Source organism: Silurus meridionalis, chromosome 10 (assembly GCF_014805685.1).
Source record: "Silurus meridionalis isolate SWU-2019-XX chromosome 10, ASM1480568v1, whole genome shotgun sequence".
NCBI classification, from domain to species: Eukaryota; Metazoa; Chordata; class Actinopteri; order Siluriformes; family Siluridae; genus Silurus; species Silurus meridionalis.
In genome coordinates, this window is record NC_060893.1 from 9328871 (window position 1) to 9352142 (window position 23272).

Here is a 23272-nt window from a genome sequence, read left to right on the forward strand (position 1 = left end):
AATGAGGTTTTATTCCTGTTATCCAAGAATTAGAATCTGAAGCTATGATGGGACAGATTTTCTATTATTATTATTATTCAGCTGTCTAGAATGAGTGAGCCATTTGTGACCATTTGACAGTGAGGGTATGTACTGTATGAATTTGTGAAAATTCCCAACTTTAACTTTATCGTACACATTTGGTTGTACATGCAGCAATAGTTCAAAGTATGTCATAGTTGAGTCAAATGTAGCAAGTAGTGCTCGCATTATATAGCACTTTTCTAAACCTTAGTTACAAAGAGCTTTAAAACACTCAATAAACCACAATCCTTCACATGAAACACGTAAAACATTCTAATTTCTCATAAACAATAAAAATAGTTTAATCATAGGATTATAATAGATTTATGAAACATCATCATTCTTTCATTGCTGATGTGTGGTTTAATCAGATAACCTGGAAGCTGCAATGTGCCAACCTTAGCTGCTGTACCACTGTTACACTGTTACAATTCATTAAACAGATAGAATTATGATAAGTAGGTGGAGATACTAAAAGACTAATTAAAAAAAAAAACATTTCCTAAATAATTGTAATCTGATCAAGTAAACTGAAAAAGTAATGTCCTAATAATGTAATTTAATGTACTTCCAAAATGAAGTGGAAGTCATCAGCCACTACACAATCCTCTATTCACTTTTAACTAGTAAATAGATAAATATGTAAATGTGGAGATGCTGATAGTGTCTTTAAATAGATCTGGTATGTTCTACAATGTATTACACAAGTTTAATTTTGAGCAGCTCTCCAACGCTTGGTTTATGTCTACAAAGCCAGTACTGTAATTAATAGAAATGTAAACCAAACCAGGACATAACAGTGATACAGTGATAAAGTGTGAACTATTTCATCAGTCTTCATTTCTCTGTATATACAGTGTATTTGACTATTCAGGAAAAAGGTTGTCCATGTTTGCATTGGATGGGAGTAGAGTTCAATATAGTACAGAGCAACACACACAGGAGGGAGGAAACCAGAAAAACCAGAGAAAACTCTGGAACAGAACATGCAGAACATCTGCAACTTAGCAGTATTTTCTCCTCCACATTGCTTCCCCTGTTATTTTACATGCACTCATTTTTACTTGCACTTTTCACTTCACTCGAATGTACCAAACTGTATATTTCCTTGTCATTTGGATGAACCATCTAGTGTACATGGTTGTACCTTGGATGTCTATTCTTTAAAAGGGAATGCACAAGTGGTGCCATTAATTCGCTTTTATGATAAAGTTTGAAAACATATAAAGCTTTTAAGATACATATTAAGAACCTAACCTCCAAATACGTGTTGATATTGATATTATTAGTTCCTAAATTCCTATTTCATCCCTGATTACATATACACCCCCGCAAAACATTTATACCACTGAATTAATCTGTCAAAAGTTGTGCATGTAGGCACACTCATTACCAACACAGTTATAAATATGAACCAAGTTCAACATCTGTTTGTCAATCATAGTCTTAAGTTATTAAATGTTTTATTCCAGTTACAGTGAGTTGAACTATACGATCACAATGCAGTTGTAATACTGCAGATATTAGATACACATTCATACACCGTTTGATTGTTAATGGGCTTGTTAGATCATATCTGCTGTGATTCATTAGAACCCAAACAGAAAGTGGGGAGGCTGAGACTGGTCAGAATGACAGGCGTCACTGCAGAACAGTGAAAATGACTACACGGGGCCCAGGGGTGAAGGGAGGACCATAAGGGGCCAACATTTGCATGTACAATAGATGGGAAGGAACGGGAAAGCAGAAAGGTCGCATTTGCACACAACCAAATAAATAAATCATGTGCAAAAATGTGTTACACCTGTTGTCTGGAAGCACAACATCTTCTTTCATACTGCAACGTCCAACATCGCAACAACGATTCACAAATAACATGTTGCGCAACGCTAATGGAGACCTTTAGGTTAATTTCCCCCCTAAACCCTGTGTGATCACCTAACGTCTGGCACGTAGTGTGTTTTTATTCTGTCTTCCCACCATGTGCAGTATGCCATAGTCCCAGCATCAGCAAATGAATAGCCTACACGATTCTGTTGCGTTTTTGTAACACCCCTCCTCCACTGTTTGGTTTAGGTGGTTCGAGCTTATTTGCTGTGGCAACGTGACAGATTTATTTTGTCCTCGTGTGTGTTCACACAACAAGAAGAAACAATATTTGGATTGGCGATGGCGTTCGTTTGCATGCACGTTCGCGTTTTTGAGCTTCAAATCTGCCCTTTACGGAACACTTGGGAACACGCGGCGCTTTGTCATTGAAACGCTCGTCAGATTTCCTCATCCCTCCGATACGTCAGGGGATCCAGCATCCCGAGACCTCTCTGAGCATTCTGCTCTCACATACCCGTTACCTGGGAATGTTACACGGTGCTACAGCTGCAGCGGGAGTCAATTACACTGATTTGCGGTTTATTCCTTGTGGCCAGGCGTCTGCGTCGCACAGAAACGCGTCTGTCGTCGGATACTTACGGGCTATGCACGCGTTTGCCCTTATCTAACTCTGACCACGAATCGTTGTCTCGCTCGTGCCCACCGTCTCTTCGTGCGCCAAACCAATATGGACAGGCTGCATTCTTCCATGCGCAAGCGTCTCTACAGCTTGCCACATCAAATCGGACAGAAACCGGATGAAGTCGACGCGGACGCGCGGAGGAAGAGCGTACGCATGAAGTCGCTGGCGCCTTCAGTCTCTCCCGAGGCCGCGAGCGGTGAGCCAGACGCGCTCAGCGCGCTCAGAGGCAACGCGAACGGCGACTGCCGGAGGTTCAAAGGCAGCCTGTCGTCCGTCACCAGCCGCCACGGCGCGGACGCCGAAGCGCCCGAGCAGAAGCGCCTTATCGCCGAAGAAGAAGACGAAGACGGCGCTGGAGGAGACGGAAATCCAGAGGAAGATGGGGCGGCCGAGGAGGAGGGCGCGCACGGCGGCGGCTCCGGCGGTGGCGCGGAGAGCCAGCGCGCGGCCTCTGACGAGCACGCGACTTTCATCAAGTTGGAGGGCATCGAGCAGCTGGCGCCTGACGACGGCTTCGTGCACCGGCAGCTGGGCGCCATGCTGCAGCCCGGACTAAACAAGTTTTCTCTCCGAATGTTTGGCAGCGAGAAGGCGGTGGAGCGCGAGCAGGAGCGAGTCAAGACAGCCGGCTCGTGGATCATTCACCCGTACAGCGACTTCAGGTAAGGATTCAGCATAGAAGTGTGTTCTCTGAGTCGCAACTCAGCCGCCTGTCTGTCTGTTCCTGTATAAATCACTATCAACACTAGGACCGCTCTTTTCCAGATGTCTACACGTCACACGTGTGCACCTTTTGACAGTTGTTTTATTTATACCTATCAGCCTTTCATTTATTTTTTACTTTTGTCCAATGTGATGGTTTGCGTTGAACTTAATTTGTGCGGACAAAATGAATTTGTTGATGCTCTCAAAGAAAAACCTCAGTAAATACCCATTGCAGAAATGACTGGCACACTGCTTGTCCTTCAACGAGCTAGTAATAGGGGAGAAAAGCCCTGAAGCATCAACTTCTGCCAAACCCCTGGAAGCCAAAAAATAGTCTCTATATTTTCAACACAGGCCTATTAAGAAAATCTATTAGCTTGGACTTACAAATATATAAACAAATCTGCCATTGGCTTCCAGAGGTTTGGCAAAAGCATCAACTTCCCATGTTGAAAATATAGAGATTATTCTTTGGCTCAGGATAGAGTGGCTTAGGGAAAATCCATCAATACCATGTTTAAAACTGGACCAAACAGTAATAAAGATGCAAACGTTCAATTCCCTTTAGTGTATTATGAGTGTCCATAATTGTGCTAACAATGTCTATGAACCCTAGAAACAGTGTAATCAAAATAGGTTTGCTGTACCTCAGGTGTTATTAGAAGTGAACATCCAAAGAGATTATGACAGCACAATTTATTTAATGGATCTCTCCTTGTGTGGTTGGCGGTAATTGTAACAGTCAGTTGATTGAAGTGGACCACATAGCCTTAGCACTGTTGCAATAGACAGCCTAAACTAGATCACTGATCGTGTGATGTTAATAAAAAAAAAGCACATGTCTATTTGTTTTATTTTTTGTAAAGTTTTTATTGTGCATCATATTTGGGGTTGGACAGATGCTGATGAAAATATCACAGTTGAACTTGTATGGTTTGAATACAGTCTTATTAGCTACCATATCGATTTGAAACACATGTTTTCCCAATATTCTGAGAGAAATTCTTTAGTTGTAGGGATCTACAGAGACCACTTAAAGGATCACTCTAAGAGGCACACAGAGAGCAATCCTTTAAACTGCTAGTTGTGATCGGGAATAGATGTATTTTTTGTTGTATCGTTTTACAGAGGAGACTTAAAGGGACATTTCTGTCAGGATTTATTATTTGCTACTTTAGCAGGAATAGAGTTTATAAATAACATACTCTGAATATGACATTTTTTACTTTTAACCTTGGTTTTTAGTTTGTAGTGTTATCCAGCATGTTCATAGATTACCATTTTACATTTTCAGTCTTCTGACTCCTTTTTTCCCCACATGACCTTTCAGTGTTTCCATGTTGAGTGGGATAGATGTGCTTTTCGCAAGAAGGCCTATTAACTGATTTCATTACCTGGTTTATGCAAAAATGGTACATGGCACGTATGCACTGTTGACAGGTTAAAACTACTAGAATATTATTGTGTGTGAACAGGTTGTTGGGTTTCAGCTGTGTGCTAAACATGTGGTTGACAGAGCTGATGACTGGTGCTGGCAAAAAAGTGAGGACAGTCCCAAGAGAACTCATCACACGTGCTGGCATGGGTATTGGCAAAGACAATTAGGGCCCATAAAATTCTCAGCAGTACCAGATAAAATTGGAGAATGAGAGTGCATTTTTGGCAGATTAACAAGAGAAGGCTGATTATCACAAAGGCTTTAGAGCTGGGTCCATGTTCTAGGATTTATAATGTGTTTTTTTCAACACCAGAGTATTTGACAGTTTGTATATCTCTATTTAATGCTGAAGCCTAGTTGCATTATTTTCCTATTGGAAGTGATTATATCTCTGTGTAATATACTTGTAATATTGTAATATACTGTTATATGGCCAGTTATTTATTTGGTCAATTGGCTCTGTAGTGTAAACTTTACAGGATTAGGGGATATCATCTATTTTAGTGCTAAATATTTAATGACTAGGCTTTGATACTTTCAAGAATGTGTTTAAATATATTTAAAAGCCTTATTCTCTGTCAGTGAAATCTGCCATCACAGTGAAAGTCATGCAGATGGAAAATGGAATGCATAAAAAAAAGCTTTTGTTCATGTGAAAATTTGAAGTAAGCGCTGGTGATATATTCCAGTTTGCAAAAATCGTATTCACGTATTTCTGACTTGTGTAAATAGGCTTAGTGTCCTAATGCAGACTTATATGTTATGTTGATTTTCCTAATGAGCTTGAGGTAAAGCAGTGTGTTTAAATAATCGGAAATTTGTGTTTTTGACAAGGTTTGTGTGGATTAACAGTTGAGCACAAATTCAACTTCTTGCCATTTTCTATCAGGCATGACGAAATAGCATAGCATTTGTAGTGTGTTGCAGACATGTCAATAATGTTCTCTGTGGTTATGAAGGTGGAACAAACTTGCATTGCCAACATGAGCCAATATTTTATGCAAAATAGCTTAAGAAAGACATTCTGTGCTTACTACAAGACTGAAAAAAAAGAATATGAAAATATACAAATAAATAACTTGAGCTGTGAATTGCATGATTTATGTTAATACAGCAAACCAAAACTATGACAGTATTAAAGTATTACCAGTGTGCTGCTTCTTTTTTAGTGGCATACCAAAATGCTATAAATAGTCCAGTGAATAACATTGTTTCAATATATTTTTTATTTGTTTAAATGTACAAATTATGTTGGCAAGCTCCCTTGACTTTGAATTCTTATTACTCACTTTACATAGCCTGAAGGGGTGATGGAAGTGTTAACTGAAAATAAAAGATCATAGCTAGGAATTGTGTGTGTGTTCTCTAAGAGATACATCATTAATCAAAGTGATGGTTCATCAGATGATTTATGCAGGGGCAGAGGGGAGGACTCAATAACAGACGCTTGCTTTTAAGACTGCGTGAGAAGCATGAATTCTCCTAAATACTTATTGGAAAAAAATGCAGCAAATGGAATGTTTAATATCTTGGTTCTGTCCCTTATCCATCACTTGTGCAATTTAACATTTCACTTAATATAAAAAAAAAATAAGCATTATCATTTGGCATGAAGTTCTGTATTAGAAAACATAACATGTCTATTAGACAGTAGTTGCATTTTTGCTTTATAAATGGTGGCTAATAAAATGAATGTTCAAATACTGTAATTAATTCATATAATGTATTTAATTAATGAAAATCATTTAAAATAAAGGTTTTGATTTAAATATTTAGGATTTTGTGTTTTCAAATCTTGATTTAGTACTAAAACTACTACACGTTCACTTAATATGGATCAGTTAAAGGCCGAAGGACAAAATGATTCAAGAAACCTACATAATTTTTTTAAGATCTATTCCGACCATTTTTGTATGCAGTCAATTCTCACAAACCAAAAGACAATAAAAGCATTAAAAAATTATATTAAATAGTAATTAACACACTATACTATCAATATATTGCCATTTATGCACTATATGGCCTCATCACAACACCCATGGAAATCATTTGCATGTATTTAAATTGAGCCATGCATTATAGGTGTAGGATGTGAAAGGGAGGGACATGTTCTGTGTGCACCTTTTTGGATTGTTAAGTGATAAATTTGGCATTATGTTGTCAGTCTAGAATAACCAAAGAATTTGCCTGTGCAATTACTGTATAAGCTGGTCTTTTTATATTCACTGTCCAGCCCATTTAAACATCTGTCAAAATGCAAGTGTCAGTGGTAAATCCTGTATAATCTGGAAACTGAAAATAATCTGACAGCTGTAGTGACACTGTGTATGCTTTGTTCTTGGGCCACCAAATGATGGCTGATGCTTTGCTCTTGGCCACCAAAGCTTCTTTTATGCAAGAGAAATGCCAAAAGTTTGGAAATTGAATACAGTAATATTAAACAGGTAAATCACAGCTGATTGTACTAATTGTTTAGTATTTCTTTTAAGCTTTGTGTAATATTAATTTCCTTACCACTATAAAGTGGATAAGATGTCCCAGATTTCATATTTATACATTTATTGTAGAAAAAAACGTATATTGTTACGCTTTACATGAATGCTGTATCAATATATGTATGTTTACATGAATGCTTGGCAGAAAAAAGACATGTTTATCCATGTCTTTTTTCTGCCAAGAATTTTTGCAAATTTGACTTGTGTAAATAAAAAAATAACTATTAAAAAGATGAGCAGCAAACTGTACTGGTTTATTAAGTGTATGAACCATCTGTGTGATCAGTGTCTGCTTAATTACAGTACTATAGCTTTGGATTAAAATATATTATACATACAATACATATACATATATACATTTAAAACTTGTATATGTGAAGAAGAACTGACATTCTCCTCTTTTATTATTATAACATGCTTATTATTATCATAACGAGGCTGATGCAGAAATAAAATCTCTTGGGATGATTACTGGTTTGTGACTTATGAACTGACGAAACCAAATAGCTTAAAATCTTGCAGGCCTGTATGCTAATTAAAGCTGGAGACAACAATTATATTGTCTTCTGTGTAACAGTTTTACCCTGCAGCATCTGTTTTAATGATAAAAGGGCAGTCTTGCATGTGGTGCTATGTTCAGTGTAAATATGCTCCATTTACATATGCATCAAACATAGATCCATTTATAGATACCACAATGAAATATTTAAAATACTATATTTTATGATTGTTTCAAAAAGCTTTATCAATGGTTTTGTACCTGTTACTATAAAATAAACCTATTCATTTTAGTGTATATAGTCGGTGATTTGTGCTCTCTTTGTCCAAAACAGGTTCTATTGGGACCTGATAATGCTGCTTTTGATGGTTGGAAATCTAATCATCATCCCAGTGGGCATCACTTTTTTTAAAGATGAACATACACCAGCATGGATTGTTTTCAACGTGGTCTCTGATACCTTCTTTTTAGTGGACCTTGTTCTAAACTTCCGAACTGGCATTGTGAAGGAGGACAGCACAGAGATCATCCTGGACCCACAGCAGATAAAGGTGAGGTACCTGCGCAGCTGGTTTGCCGTGGACTTTATCTCCTCCATCCCTGTGGATTACATCTTCCTCATTGTTGAAACACGGATTGACTCAGACTTCTACAAGACAGCCAGAGCTTTGAGGATTGTTCGCTTTACTAAGATTCTGAGTTTGCTCAGGTTGCTGCGACTGTCGCGGCTCATCAGATACATTCATCAGTGGGAGGAGGTATGTCTGCACAGCTGACACATTAACTGTCTGAATACAGTGCTTTTGTAACTATAACTGTAACTGTAATCAGATGTTAGCTGTGTTTAATCATATTTGTCCCCATTTGTGTTATAATAACTTTTACTCTTACAGGAAGATATTCCACTAGATTTTGGAGTGTGGGTGTGGAGATTTGTAAAGTCAGGTACTAAAGTCAGGGTGTGGATGCCTGGGGTGCAGTTATTATTCCAATTCATACAAAGGGTTCAGTAGTGGTTAGTTTAGAGTTCTATAGCAGGCTACTCAAGATCTTTCACTCCAACGTATGTCAACCATATCTTCATGGATTATCATGCTGGAACCTGTTTGGTTCTCCTAGTTCAAGTAAAAAGAAAATTCAATGTTACAGCATCCAAAGACTGAAATTGTCATTTATACCAATACTTTCATCCATACAGTGTATATGAAGAGAGCACACTGGCATTATATTTGTTCTCCTCTATTCAACCGCTTCTCTCAGCTGATCAATTTGGAACAATGTAGATAGCACAGAGTTTGAAATAATGTGTTTGGCTGGCTTCACATGTTGGCCTTGGTAGTTGATTTATGATAGCTGGCTGGTGAGTAGGAATTGGAAGGTGATCACATTGGGGAGCAAATGTGAAGAAAATTAGTGTAAAGAAGAATCAAAGAGACACAGCGTTACCAGCATTATGTTATTTTAACTGCAAAAGCCAATCAGTCTCATCAAATCTATGTATAATGGACTGAGGGTATTGTATCACTGTGGATTTCCCAAAAAAAGCTTTAACTATAAAAAACATTTTTTTCCTTGATATCACAGATCTCTCACACAATTAACAATAACAGCAAGGATATATGGAGCATTATGTAATGTGACATCAATGGCAATTGGCTAACCTAAACCAGTTTAACAGCAATGTGGCCCATAACTGAACTTGGATTAGGTCTTAAATGGGACCTGTACAGTATGCTGCTGTCAGAATAACAATATCTGTCCCATTCTTCCGGTTCTTCCCCAGATTTTCCACATGACCTATGACCTGGCTAGCGCTATGGTGCGTATAGTGAACCTTATTGGTATGATGTTGTTGCTGTGCCACTGGGACGGCTGTCTGCAGTTCCTTGTGCCCATGCTTCAGGACTTTCCTGCTGACTGCTGGGTCTCTATAAACAAAATGGTGGTAAGCACAAACCAACAAATAATTGTTTCATTAGTCATCCATATTATCTTCAATTAGTTTTCTGATATAATTATCATATTTAATCATTATCAAAATTTAATGTTAAAAATATTTTTAATGTTTTGCTAGTGTAAGTTGTTTATTGATCTGGAAAACTGTTTGTGTTCATCAGTAGAATTTTACAGTTTAAATGGCAAATGGTAAATGTAATTTTAATGGCTGATGCATTTATTGTATTACAATATATTGTAGTATTATAAAGAAAAGCACACAAACGAGAAAAATGACAATCCAGCTGTTGATTGCAAATGGTTTTGACAGTTATCAACCAAAATAGCAAACAAACACTGATCTACCATATGAAATACGTAGGGTAGATCATTTCAAAACATAGACTTTAAAAGATAAATAAAATAGCAAATCAATATATAATATTGATACAATAATATTATATTGCAATATTTCTCAACCAGCATTACACATGAAATTTTATAGAATCTCAAAGATGGTTATACTTTTTAGCTTTCATTAAAATCAAGTATCTGTTCCACTTTAGGCAGCTGTAAGGAATTCATTCTTTATTTACTATTTTTGCATCATTTTTAAATGATTTATTATGAAATATATATATTTCTTGATGGTTCCTTTTCATATACCTCTGCCTGTAAGATTTCACAAGTTTCACATGCAAAATGATGTGCATGATGTGTTTTATTCTTTGTGTCTTCTTTCATATGTGTGTCTTTCTTTCCTTCACCGACATATGTCTTTCTTTCTCTCCCTCTCTCTCTCCCTCTCTCTCTCTCTCTTTCTCTCTCTCCCACACTCTCTCTGTCTTTCTTGGACTGTCCCCCCCACTCTCTTTCACTGCAGAATGATACCTGGGGTCAGCAGTATTCCTATGCCCTGTTTAAGGCTATGAGCCACATGCTGTGCATTGGGTATGGCATGCACCCACCCGTGGGCATGACAGATGTGTGGCTGACCATCCTCAGCATGATTGTGGGTGCCACCTGCTATGCCATGTTTGTGGGTCATGCTACTGCCCTTATTCAATCACTAGACTCATCTCGAAGGCAATACCAGGAGAAGGTTAGTGTGAGGTGTATAGAAAATACTGATGGGCTTCTCTGAATAAATTATTCAATGAAAAATATAACACAAGCAAAACACTAATGCTATGTTTAGTAGTTAGCACAAAAGGCACAATTGTGTAATTACCTATATATTAGATATACTATGTGTAGCCAGTAAATCGATAAACCATTTTATATAACAGCACTTCCTGTATGCCATGCTGTTCAATAGACACTATTTTATCTTCTACACCAAAGAACCTTTCGAGTGGTAATTAAACTGTTGCCATTTTTAATAAGATGGAGACCGAAGATCTTTGACCTCTGCTGTGTCAAAAGACTTGAGTCTAAGGTTCCCCCTGCTCCACCCCATCCCCAGCAGTTTCTATGGCAACATGCCTTGTTGACACAGGATAGTTTTATTGATGGAATGGCAGCTTCCTTCTATATAAACCAGAGAGCCCAAGCTGACCTATAAAGCAACATATTACTGTGTATCTTAAGAATTGATTTATTTCATTATATGCAGAAGGCAAAGAAATGCTTTGTATGGTTATTGTATGCATTGTGCTTTGATCCTGGATTACAAGTGTACAGTTTATTCTTTACAGGACTGAAAGCATAAGAAAAATAGGAGAATGCTAATGGTTTTCTAATTAGCAAATGTAAATGTTTTTTTCATTATTTATTTTATCCAGACTTTTCATCCTTTGATTAGATAAGTTTCCTTGATGGCATTGTTATTAGCAGCAACCTGCTGACAACAGCATTACTCCTAGTCTTGAAAAGGACGAATTCCAATGACACTTTTTTCCCTGATGCTGTGAGTCATACTTAGCCTACTTTATCTTGACAGTTTTGTAGGTGGCTTTACTACCCCCCTCTGGTCTTGAGAGTCCAGCTCAACAGCACTGTCTGACATTATTTCCCGTTGTCTCAAGTCATCCCTGCTGGCTTTGTCTTGTGTCCTTGAATATGTTAATATTCATATTGGAATATCAGCAGCAGTACAGAGGGAAGCAGCAAAGCTGCATTCAGCACTCTTGAAAGCAGACACAGCTGACATGGCAGCATGGAGCAATAGCATGAAATGAAGGGCACCGTAAAACCACTGCAGTTAAGGAGGAGTTCATGAGAAGAGAGAGAGAGAGAATAATTGTCGGGGGTGGAGGCATCGTGTAGAGAAAGCTTATGAAACAGAAAGAGGGGGCATGAAAGAAAAAAGGAACATTAATTTTTCTGAGGAGGGAGCCTATAGGAAAGAAAGTGATCAAATGGCCAGGAAAGAAGGGCACAGTGAGGAGGAAGACAATGTGCAGAAAGGGGCAGGAATATTTCAGGTCTGAAAACAATCTCTATTGTTTAAAGAATCAAACAACTAGACAGTTAAAAAAAACACCACAACATCATAGGTCCTTTGTAGAAGTTAAAGAAGCAAGCAGGGAGACAGATATAAATGATAGATGGTTGTTTTTTTTTTGTTGTTATATAATATAAAAAAAACACTGCTTTATGTAAAACAATATAAACCTCTAGCTTGTTTCCTACACTTTAAAAAAACTTGTTGCATTTATTAAGTGTAAGGCATTACTTGTAATGTAAACTTTAAAAAATAAATTATTAGTTAGTTTTATGGTCCATTGAAAGATTTTGTTTCATTTATTCAGATGCTGTTTTGTTTGACACTGGCATTTTTTTTGGCCTACATCCCTGCAGTATAAACAAGTGGAGCAGTACATGTCCTTCCACAAGCTACCTGCTGATATGCGCCAGAGGATCCATGACTACTATGAGCACCGTTATCAGGGCAAGATGTTTGATGAAGAGAGCATCCTTGGAGAGCTGAATGAGCCACTTCGAGAGGTTAGCCACAAATTAATAAACCTTTCTTAATCTGTGTTAATGTAGGAGAAAATTGATAACTGTTTGCCTTCGGTGACTAATATACTTCAAATGTATTTATTTTCCTTTTTTCTTTTTCTTTATGTTCTCGTTTCAAACAAAGGAGATCATCAGTTTCAACTGTCGAAAGCTGGTGGCCACTATGCCCTTGTTTGCTAATGCAGACCCCAATTTTGTAACCGCCATGCTTACCAAGTTACGCTTTGAAGTCTTCCAGCCAGGAGACTATATCATTCGGGAAGGCACTATAGGAAAGAAAATGTATTTCATCCAACATGGGGTGCTGACAGTTCTGACCAAGGGCAGTAAAGAGACAAAGCTTTCAGATGGGTCGTACTTTGGAGGTAAGCTGACATTTATTTGTAATCAACATGACACAGATTGCTTATATGTTGGAGACAGAACAAAACTGCACATAATGATATGATGTTAACAAGCTAATGAGTGCCTGTCAAAAGTTTGGAAACACCTAGTCTCTTATTATTTTTGAGCGACACATACATCCTTTTGCTAATATGCAACAAACAAGAAAATGTAAATGTATAAAGATGTATGCAATTTTATTTTTATTGAAAAATCCTCTCTTATCATTAATAACAGCTTTACACACTTTTGGCATCCAGACAATTAGTTTCTTTAAACATTCAGCTGAAATACTTTGACATGTCTCTTGTAAAACTTACCAAATGTGTTCTTCACTAGTTGGATATTTCTTAACATCCTCCCTCCTGTTCTTCATCTTACATAAGTTTCAAATTTAGACTCATACAGAACTTTCTTCCAGTAATTCACTGTTAAATGTTGTTTTTTTTTGTATTTTAGGAAAATGTTTTTACCTTTTACTTATTTTGTTGCATATATAAACAGACAGAACAGTCATGTGTATATATGCATACACATGACTGTTCTGTCTGTTTATATATGCAACATCTCTGGCTCTAAGAGAGAAACTTATATATATATAAAACAATAAAATATAAGGTGTTTCCTACTTCTTATTATGTGAGCTTTTAGGCAAATGCAGTGCTACACATTGCAAGTAAAAAAAAAACATTTCATTTATATATTGCAATATTTTCAAGGGTGAAGAATATGTTTAACTAATATTAAAACATTTGGGATTTCCTTTTATATGGTATTTGACATTTATTAATTTAGAAAAGAGGCAATTTCAAAGTTGACAGTCATTTAAGTTATTTACAGGTTTTTATATAAAGGTGTCAAGATTTTTCATTTACGTTTTACTTATATTAATAGGTTCAGTAATCATGTGAGATTTTTGGCATTGCTATATCGCAAATATATCAAAGATGATAGCCATTAATGGCTATAGTTGTCATAATTACATTTATTTGCCATCTCTTGTCAACTTCAGAAAGCCATCAGAAATCCACTCAACTTCACTTGGCTGCCATCCTATACAAAGCACTACAGAAGTATAGCAGAAAAGAAGGGAAGCTCGCCAAGCAAGGCATATTTATACACTCACAGATACTGCGTTCAATTCACACCTCCTCACTCTCTATTGAAATACCATACAGAACTCATTTAGGGTAAAAACACTGTCATGTTCAGTTACCAATTGAACTTGATATATAAAGCCTATCTTGGCAACACTGGGTGCAAAGCAGGAATTCCCCGATTGTTCACCAGTAAATCACATGGGACCATATACACACAGTCACATACATATTCAAACCATACATGCAACAAGTGAAGCCAGAGAACCCATAAGAGAACGAATTAAAAGTTTTCATTATGTCTATAGATGTAACAGACTTATCATAGCTTGTTACCATACTGGTTTTATATATATATATATATATATATATATATATATATATATATATATATATATAGTACAGACCAAAAGTTTGGACACACCTTCTCATTCAAAGATTTTTCTTTATTGTTTCTTTATTAATTTCTAAATTGTAGATTCAAACTGAAGGCATCAAAACTATGAATTAACACATGTGGAATTATATATGGAATTATATAGATAACAAAAAAGTGTGAAACAATGTCATATTCTAGGTTCTTCAAAGTAGCCACCTTTTGCTTTGATTACTGCTTTGCACACTCTTGGCATTCTCTTGATGAGCTTCAAGAGGTAGTCACCTGAAATGGTCTTCCAACAGTCTTGAAGGAGTTCCCCGAGAGATGCTTGGCACTTGTTGGCCCTTTTGCCTTCACTCTGCGGTCCAGCTCACCCCTAAACCATCTCGATTGGGTTCTGGTCCGGTGACTGTGGAGGCCAGGTCATCTGGCGCAGCACCCCATCACTCTCCTTCTTGGTCAAATAGCCCTTGATGCCTTCAGTGTGACTCTACAAATTTCATAGTCATGAAAATAAAGAAAACTCTTTGAATGAGAAGGTGTGTCCAAACTTTTGGTCTGTACTGTATATATATATATATATATATATATATATATATATATATATATATATATATATATGCAAAAATCATTTACTTCTGTTTAAGGTAAGATTACTGTATAACTAAGAAGTACCTCGTACCTGTCTGAGCAGTGTTTAAAGCGGTATTAAATTATGAGGTATGAATTCTGATGTGCACAACAATTACATATTAAATCCAAACTAAGTGCACTCAGCTATAAACATAAAACCATGTATAATGTAATTTATATATATTCATATAAACCAGAGACCAAAATTTATTTTTAGATTTAAAATTTTTTAATTTAATTGTTTGATTCAACTATTAAACTAAATTATTATTGAAGCATATATATGAATAAATACTTGTTAAACTAATGTTATAAACTATAAAATCTTTCTTCTACCAAGTTTGTCTAATTCTTAGAGTCTCAATGTTGGCACATTGCACTCTCTCAAACACACCAAACCACTGACTGCATCATATGACAGAGAGCAATAACGCCCTTCTCTGTGTACATGAGATAGCAGATGCCCCACTAATGGCTAATGTTGACAAAGTTTACATTTATTTCTTCTTTTTTGTTGTTGCTGTGGTATCGTCAGGATACAGAATCTTGCACAGTGATGACTCTTAGTAACTCTCTACTCAGGTGGCAAACAAAGAACAATACTTAGCAAAATCGCAATTAAAACATCGGGGTATTTAAACACAAACCAGACACAGTGGTAAACAGAAACAGGTGCAGGCAATAAAGACACACGACGCAAACAGCCAGTTACAGGACAGGGGTAGGACACAGCATAAATAAAAACAAAGATTCACATGGCTATGTAAATACATAATAAAAAGGGGGAATTGTGACAGCAATACAAACCTGTGTTCTCTTCATGAGTTCTGGTATGCTTGGCTTGGCTTTAGGGGGGTCATCTTTGACAATATGAAAACCAAAATTTATTTACTTTAATATTAACTGTTCCTATATATTTTGTTCACTAATGATGTGGGTGGTCTGCCACTACAGGTGTCCTGATCTATGTTATTTAACACATCTAGATGTTAATATCAGGAAATTATATACAGTTATATATACTGTCTTCTGATTTTATTTTAAGTGGCTTTAATGTATAACTACCCAGCAGAATTTTGCTTGCAACGGGACTGTAGCTATTTTAACCCATTACAGCATTCCTAAATGATGAATGAAGATCTATTTATTGCACAGCTGTGCTTTATACACCACATTCAGGTGATCAAACACATCAAATCCTAGCAAGTTTTGAAGAAATATCAGGACCACAGGCCAGGCTCCCCTAATGATGCATTCCAGTGAAATACTGCAAGATCCAACATACTATGTATTATGCATAACAATTTTGTTGTGGCTTTCTTCAACTAAGATGGGCTGTTTTTAGCTGCAGTATTTGTAATAAGCTTAACTGTGCCGACAGGCGGTGCACTGTTTCAACAGTGTTATCAGCTGATCCTCTGGGAGATCAGGGGTAGTGAATGAGCACATTTCTGGATCCTTGGGAAATTCCTCACGAGGCATCAGTTAGCCATTCATGAAATTAATTTTGCTCGACTGCTGCTCAGTGGGACTTTGCCACGACTTTCAAATAATAGGTGAACAGAGAAGTGAAAGGAAAATAATGGAGGGCTGATAATGTTAGATGGTGTGAAGACCTGTTATCTCGTGTTTTACTGGAGCAATAGCATTGTATCTCATGATTTGTTATTGTTATTGGTTGTTTTAAAAAAAATTCAGATAAATAACCAATTTCAGTTAAGGTATAAAAAAGCACCAGTTATTTTTAATGACTGTTGACTAAAATGTGAAGGACCATTATTTGGTATTTTTTTGATTCAGCCAACCTGTTCAGAAAATTTACAGTTGTCTTATTTATAGCATTAACTTCCTTGAACATTAGCAAACTATAGATTTAAAAGTAAAAAAAAATAAATTTTCTGCATAGACTTATCTGAACAAGCTACTTATAATCTCTCCCCATATGCCTTGTGCATGAAAAGAGAGAACATGAGAAATGAGAATTTTCTCGCTGTGCCTCATGCTTTTTCATCATCATCTTGACTTTTTTTCTCATTCTCTTCATTCTCATATTATTCCCCTTTGTCTCAGTTCTGTTTCTTTTTGTGTCTCTCTCCTGCCATCTATGTGTGATAGTCAGTGTATGAGCTCAGATTGAGTGGCCTCTATCTCGTTGTTTATGACTATGGCTTTGATGGATGGAGAGAGAGTGTAATCCCTTGGGCCATTTCTGCTGCTCTATATTATCCAAACATGCCCATTCTATTTGGGTCCAGTGTGATGAAGGGCCAAAGGCACTATATTTATGGTTTAGTATTTTGCTTATAAATGTACAACTTGTACCAATCACCAACACCACTGGTAGTATAATGTAATGTACATTTTGTGATCACATGTAGTGGCTTATACAGGCTTTACAAATTACATGCAAATTACATGCATATTTTTATTTTATGTAAGGGCACTACTGATGCTGGCTTTCGTTCCCACACTTTAAATCCTTCCCATACTTTTTCAGTTTTAAAGATCTTTAATCCATGATACTTTCTGTAACATAACTAAGCTATGAACTCCAAGTGAATATCACACATTATATAACTGTTTATTATTGAAAATCAAGATTCAAGAGTTAATTATCATACAGGTATGTACCAGAAACAGTCTATTACATCATACAATGAAATTCTTACTCTGTAAATTCTTCAGCTGCCTAAGACATAAATTACAATCCCATTTTCAAAAATGTATTTGTAGATCTCATAAGCCAATTTTTTATTCATAAAATATACAGGGTTAGGGTGAACTTGCAACTAATTATTTTAATTGGCATCAGGTCAGTTACATGATACAGTAACTGTGATTTTCAGGGGCCTTAGGCAGTACTGCATTAAAAACAAATATGATTCTGTAATGGAAATCACTGAATGGGTTCAGAAACACCTACAGAAATCATTGTCTGGGCACACAATTTCCTTTGTTATCCAAATGCAGGTTAATGCTTCATCATGCAAAGAAGAAGCCATGAGTAAACATGATACAGAAACGCTGCTGTTTCCTATACGCCAACGCTAATTTAAAATGGACTGAGGCAAAGTGAAAACTGTTCTGTTGTCAGACTTTTTGAAAGCCATGGATGCTGGGTCTTCTATACTAAAGAGGAGAGGGACTATCTGGTTTGTTATCACCACTCAGCTCAAAAGTCAGCATCTCTAATGGGATGGGAGTGCATTAGTGCATTAGGACAACATTTCTCTCCTACAAGTCCAGCAACTGGTCTCCTCAGTTCACCGAATAATATAGACTGTTGTTAAAAGAAGAGAAGATTCTACACAGTGGACATGACCCTGTCCTAACTTTTTCAAGACGTGTTACTTCTATCATAATCAAAATTACCTTATTTTTTCCTTAAAATGGTAAACATTTGATGTGTTTTCTATGTTCTAATGTGAAATGAGATAGGCATACTATATTTGCAGATTATTGCATTCTGTTATTATTTACATTTTCCACAGCGTAAAACATATTCTATATATGTATACCTCCTATAAAGACATAATGAAAATGACACAAATTAAAAATTTTGAGAGTTATAATAGTACAAATGCAATAATATGCCATGCCAAATGCATATGCCATGATGTTACTGATGTTAATACAGGCTTTAATGCTCTCTACAGAGATTTGTTTGCTGACTCGGGGCAGAAGAACAGCTAGTGTGAGAGCAGAGACATATTGCCGACTGTACTCTCTATCTGTGGACAACTTTAATGAAGTGCTGGAAGAATATCCAATGATGCGTCAGGCTTTTGAGACAGTAGCCCTTGATCGTCTAGACCGCATTGGTGAGAGCTATCATTCATGTGGCATTTGAGTAATCTGCAATAAACACCAGCTTAGTTAAACAAAGGCCACAAGTTGCATAGTTTGTTGAGTTGTTAATTTAATGGCTGCTTAAAGCAAATTTGGTTTTGTGTCTTTTGTCATTCCTTCATAGGTAGGTAACTGCAAAATGAAAAAAAAAAATATGCAAACATGAATGCAAATATATGAGATGCATTAATACTATTGCACATGTATTTTTTGCCCATTTGTTTCAGCTATCGATATTTATATTGAGCTATAGGTCACAAAAATACTTGACATTTGAAGAAAATATTTAATATCATATAATGTAAGTTATAAATGGTTGTCTAAGTATTATATTTCTTTCTCATTTATAATTATAGGAAAGAAAAATTCTGTTCTCCAGCACAAAGTGCAGCGAGATCTCAACTCAGGTGTGCTGAACTTTCAGGAGAATGAAATCATCCAGCAGATTGTACAGCATGATAGGGACATGGCTCACTTTGCCCACCTAATGCAGACCCACTCACCAGGTCCTCACACAACCCCAGCTCATTCTTCTAACACACCAGTTATCTGGGCTCCTCTCATCCAGGCTCCACTGCAGGCTGCTGCAGCCACTACCTCTGTGGCCATTGCACTTACCCGCCACCCACATCTGCCCCATACACTTTTCCGGCCTCCGGTACCCATGTTGGGTTCACTAAAGGATCCAACAGGACATTTTAAAAGGTTCCCAGTGGTTTCTGGTGTTACTGGATTAGGAAGCTCATCCTCTGGAGCAAGTTCTCAGTTTGGCTCTGAAGTGGAGACGCCTATTTTGGATTCACTGAGAGCCAAGTTTTCTGCAACGTCATCCTCACCTCCTTTGCCGTCTGCCTCCAGTTCGTTGCCATCTTCCACAACAACCACCATCACCACCATCACATCCAGCATCAGTGAGGCCACCACGTTCTCGCAAAGACCTCTGAGTACCTGTGGTTCTGGATTCTCCAGTGTGGCTCAGCTCCATCCCCAACCTCAGATTCCACATGCTTCCTTCTCCAGCTGTACTACTCCATTGCCTGGCTTCTTCCAACAAGTGTCGGTGGGAAAAGATTTGGCTAAATTTGCCATTCCCTCTGCCTCTACTCTTACTCCTCTGATAGCCCACTCCATTAGCCCTATATTGACACAACTGCAGTCCACACAACCCAAAACTCCTCAAATTAGGTGCAATCAGGAGGTGAGCACACCAGTTAGGACAACCACTCCATCGCCCTCTACTGGATCCCCACTTTCTTCTGAAAATCTTTTACGGCCAAATGTCCAATATTTGCAGACTCCGGATCATCAAAGTAGTGATCATCTTCTCCAGATCTCTAATGAACCATCTGCTCTGGCTTCACTTGTTCAGTATGGTTCTAGAAATGCTTCCCCCTGTAGCACCCCACCAGCCTGGAGCCCTACATTCCAGAGTCCAGTGGTGCAGAGGAAGCACACACCCATCAATAGCAATCCCTCAAGTACCTCAGGATCCCAAAGCTCTCTTTTATCCCCTCAGACCCTTTGTCCTCTGCCTTCCCAATCACAAGAGAGGGTGGGGTCTCTGGTTGATCTCACTTCTCAGGACCTCAGCACTATTTCCATATCGCTTCCTTCCCCACGACCCTTTGAGAGACCTAAACTAGTAAGACAAAGCCCACATGTCCCAGAACAGTCACATTTGGTAGCAGTGTCTGGGTCCAGCCATACATCTTACCCAATCCCTGTTACTAAACCCTGTAGTTCAATACCTGGTCATGTGGCCCTGTCAAGACAGATTTCCAAAGTGTCCCAAACTCAGACTGGGCCTTCTAGTGATCCTGGTTCTCAAAGCAGTTCCATTCCAGGGACGCCAATCTTACACCCCAAACTCCCATCAAACTTATGAGAATGGATTATAGCCCTGTCTATTGTACAGACCATGTTTTTATCAATGGAGAATATATATCAATGAACATAACTTTTATTGCTAAGAAGATTTTGTCTGTTTGTCTACTTGTATTTATAACAGTGCAATGATTACTTCTCAACTCATGATGCCAAATGAAGGAATACATACTGTAGGTGTCTGATAATTGAATGAGAGTGTAATATAATTTGAATTTGTCTTCCAACTTACTTTAGCAATTTTGCAATACTAACAATGGTGACATTATTTAGGGATATGCAACAAATAGCAGTTTCCAAAAAATACAAATATAAAAATAAACCAATACAGTAATAACAAAGTTAAGGGTGAATTTTGGAATTATGCTGGGAAAGAAATGCAAACATACTTCTAGCTAATTATCATACCATTGTGGTGAAAGAACAATTACTAAAAATCTCACTTATCAGGTTTGGGACACAACTACATGCTTGCACAAACACACACACACGCACATGCACACATGCACATAGCAATGCTCATTTTAAGACATACACTGACCGTTTCACTAGACTGTCCCCTTGTCTATACTTCCTTGTTAACCAAGGCACATTGCTCAGTATCTATGGCCTTTCCTTTTTTTAACAGCACTGCCTTAGAGCCTGAACAACCAGGGAACAATCCCCTCACTTCCACTGCAAAAGAGATAAAGATAAAGAATGTATTGCAATCATTTTATATGTGCTTTGTATGTGTACTTGTGCAGTACTTAAGCAATAAAACTGTACGCTTGGTTTTGTACCTGCACAGAGATTTTTACATTGCAGCTTTTTTTCCTTGCAAAGAAAATATATAGGCTCAAAAAGATGATTAATATGTTAATGAGATATTGTGATCTATGTCTATTTAATGCCAAAGCTTGTGTTTCCAGAATTGCAACTGTACGTTTTCATTGTGATTGTTTTAATATACTGGAAAATATTGCATAATCCACACACTGTGATGGACTGGCATATCCTGTCCATGGTGTATTCCTGATTTTCCCAGGATAGGATTCGAATCCACTTATTTCTGCCCAGGATAAAGTGCTGATTGAGGATGAATGCTGAATGATAATGATAAATAAGCATATACCACACTTGCATGGCATTAATTCAGTATCATTAATAGTGTTATCTATTTGTGAAGAAAATTGATTTTTGTCCCAACCGGAGGTTTGAACAAAAACACACAGTAATAAAGGCTTTTTTGCCATAATCATAGAATTATCAAGTGGCCTTCCTTCTGAGCATTGGTTGTTCTAATTGATTATGCAGACATGTTGTAATGCTGAATGTACTGCACACAGTCTGAAACCTGCAAGACTTGAAATACTTAATCTGGGAACGCTAAAAACTCAGTCATTAATTATTACTCCCAGTAGGTTCCATGTTTATATCTTGAATGAGACTGCAATGAATCTGTGAATTTATCTGTTTCTGGAATTACACATATTTATTTGTGCTCTTATGTTTGTTTGCTCATCACTGAGAACTCAAAGTTGACTTCACTTTGCAAGTGTTATGTTGTCATTGTTTCATTCTTACATTTATTACCTTTTACACTACCTCAAGTCTAAACATTTTTATCTATATAATCTACATGGGGAAAAAGAAATTTAAGCGTGACACACACAGTCCTAGACACTTATCTAATTATTCTAGCATCACTTATCCCTGTTTATCAATACTATAGAGTCATGTAAGTACTCTGTGTAGATTATTAAGTTATGTGTTTTATTATGAGTGAGAGTCTCTGTATGTGTGCATGTGGAATTATTCATGAAACATGCATTTTTTATTTGCGACAAATGTATAGAGAGCATTCATGACTTGCATTGTTATTTGGTTTTTTTTGTTGTTGTTGTTGTTGGTTTTATGTTTCACATAAATTTTGACATTTCAACATTATTCTGTAAGGACTATCAAGAAGGTCAAGTGAAAAAGTTCATTTTCATCAAATCTAATTCCAAAATGATTGTGTCTCTTTTACTTTTCCTTGCCAGCACCAGTTTACATATGTAAATACATTGATAATAAAATACCCCAAGGTGGAGATTTTTTTTAATTGAGCAGTTTCTAAGAAAAACAGATTAATTGTATTAATATATATGAATATATAAATGAATAAGTCTATATTGCCTATAGTGCAATCTACCTTTTTTTATTCATCCTCCCTGGCATGCTATCACTCATTCTTCGATAATGTATGTTATTGTGAGATTTTGTCACATCATTAAGAAGTAGTATTCTCTTTCAGATATTGGGTTATATTGAGGCTTTGGGGTATGCTTTAAAGAATCACTTTCTGACACTGCTTCACTAGGGGATAGAGATAACATTGTCCACTTCATATACACCACCAAAACAGCACTGGATCAATCTTTACCTCCCACTGCAATGCTTTTCCTGAG

At 37.0% G+C, this 23272-nt stretch overlaps 1 protein-coding gene across 1 annotated transcript; it reads left to right on the forward strand.

Moving 5' to 3' along the window:
* The first annotated feature begins 1378 nt into the window (after positions 1–1378).
* hcn4l (hyperpolarization activated cyclic nucleotide-gated potassium channel 4l) lies at positions 1379–23272 on the forward strand. Its single transcript, XM_046858565.1, has 8 exons — positions 1379–3237; positions 8047–8470; positions 9496–9657; positions 10531–10749; positions 12450–12596; positions 12739–12979; positions 18764–18928; positions 19313–23272. The coding sequence occupies exons 1-8, from the start codon at positions 2621–2623 to the stop codon at positions 20839–20841; spliced, it is 3504 nt and encodes a 1167-aa protein (XP_046714521.1). The 5' UTR covers positions 1379–2620; the 3' UTR covers positions 20842–23272.